This window comes from Buceros rhinoceros, unplaced genomic scaffold (genome assembly GCF_000710305.1).
Source record: "Buceros rhinoceros silvestris isolate BGI_N320 unplaced genomic scaffold, ASM71030v1 scaffold15842, whole genome shotgun sequence".
Lineage (NCBI taxonomy): Eukaryota > Metazoa > Chordata > Aves > Bucerotiformes > Bucerotidae > Buceros > Buceros rhinoceros.
Window position 1 is genome coordinate 431 of NW_010398429.1, and position 755 is coordinate 1,185.

A 755-nucleotide genomic window follows, 5' to 3' on the forward strand; every position below is an offset into this window, starting at 1 on the left:
AGTCCATCGGCACCGAGATCATTGGCAACCTACGGCCGGATTACCGGGACCGCATCCGGGTGCTGGAGAACGGCTCGTTGCTCATCAGCCCCTTGCAGTTGGCCGATGAAGGTGCTTACGAGGTGGAGGTGTCCATCACTGATGACACCTTCACCGGGGAGAAGACCATCAACCTCACTGTGGACAGTAAGCACTAGGGCGTCTAGTGGAGATGGGCTTCTCCATGGGACATCTTCCCCCACCACTTTCTGGGAGGGTTTTCTGCAACTGGGAGGCGGGTTTTGGGGTTCCACCACCCCAGAGTTGGTCCCTGGTGATTCCCGGTGGGGTTTTGACGTCCCCCTTCCCCTCCCCTGGGCCTATCCTTCCCCCAAGACTTGGCATCCCCCTCTTGCCTGTAGTCCCCATCTCGAAGCCACAAGTGCTGGTGGCCTCCTCGGCGGTGCTGGAGCTAAGCGAGAGTTGGTCCCTGGTGATTCCCGGTGGGGTTTTGACGTCCCCCTTCCCCTCCCCTGGGCCTATCCTTCCCCCAAGACTTGGCATCCCCCTCTTGCCTGTAGTCCCCATCTCGAAGCCACAAGTGCTGGTGGCCTCCTCGACGGTGCTGGAGCTCAGCGAGTTCTTCACCCTCAACTGCTCGCACGAGAACGGCACCAAGCCCACCTACACCTGGCTGAAGGACGGGCGGCCGCTCAGCAACGACTCCCGCCTGCTCCTCTCCCCTGACCAGAAGATCCTCACCATCAACCGCGTAC

General features: G+C 61.1%; 1 protein-coding gene across 1 annotated transcript in view; it reads left to right on the plus strand.

The window, feature by feature from the left end:
• HEPACAM (hepatic and glial cell adhesion molecule) overlaps positions 1-749 on the plus strand; it is a gene marked incomplete at both ends in the record, with an annotated part of 1,059 nt that extends 310 nt beyond the window's left edge. The window contains 2 exons of the mRNA XM_010131097.1: positions 3-186; positions 561-749. Coding sequence (XP_010129399.1) covers positions 3-186; positions 561-749 — 373 coding nt within the window. The remainder of the gene's footprint in view (positions 1-2; positions 187-560) is intronic.
• Positions 750-755: the final 6 nt, after the last annotated feature.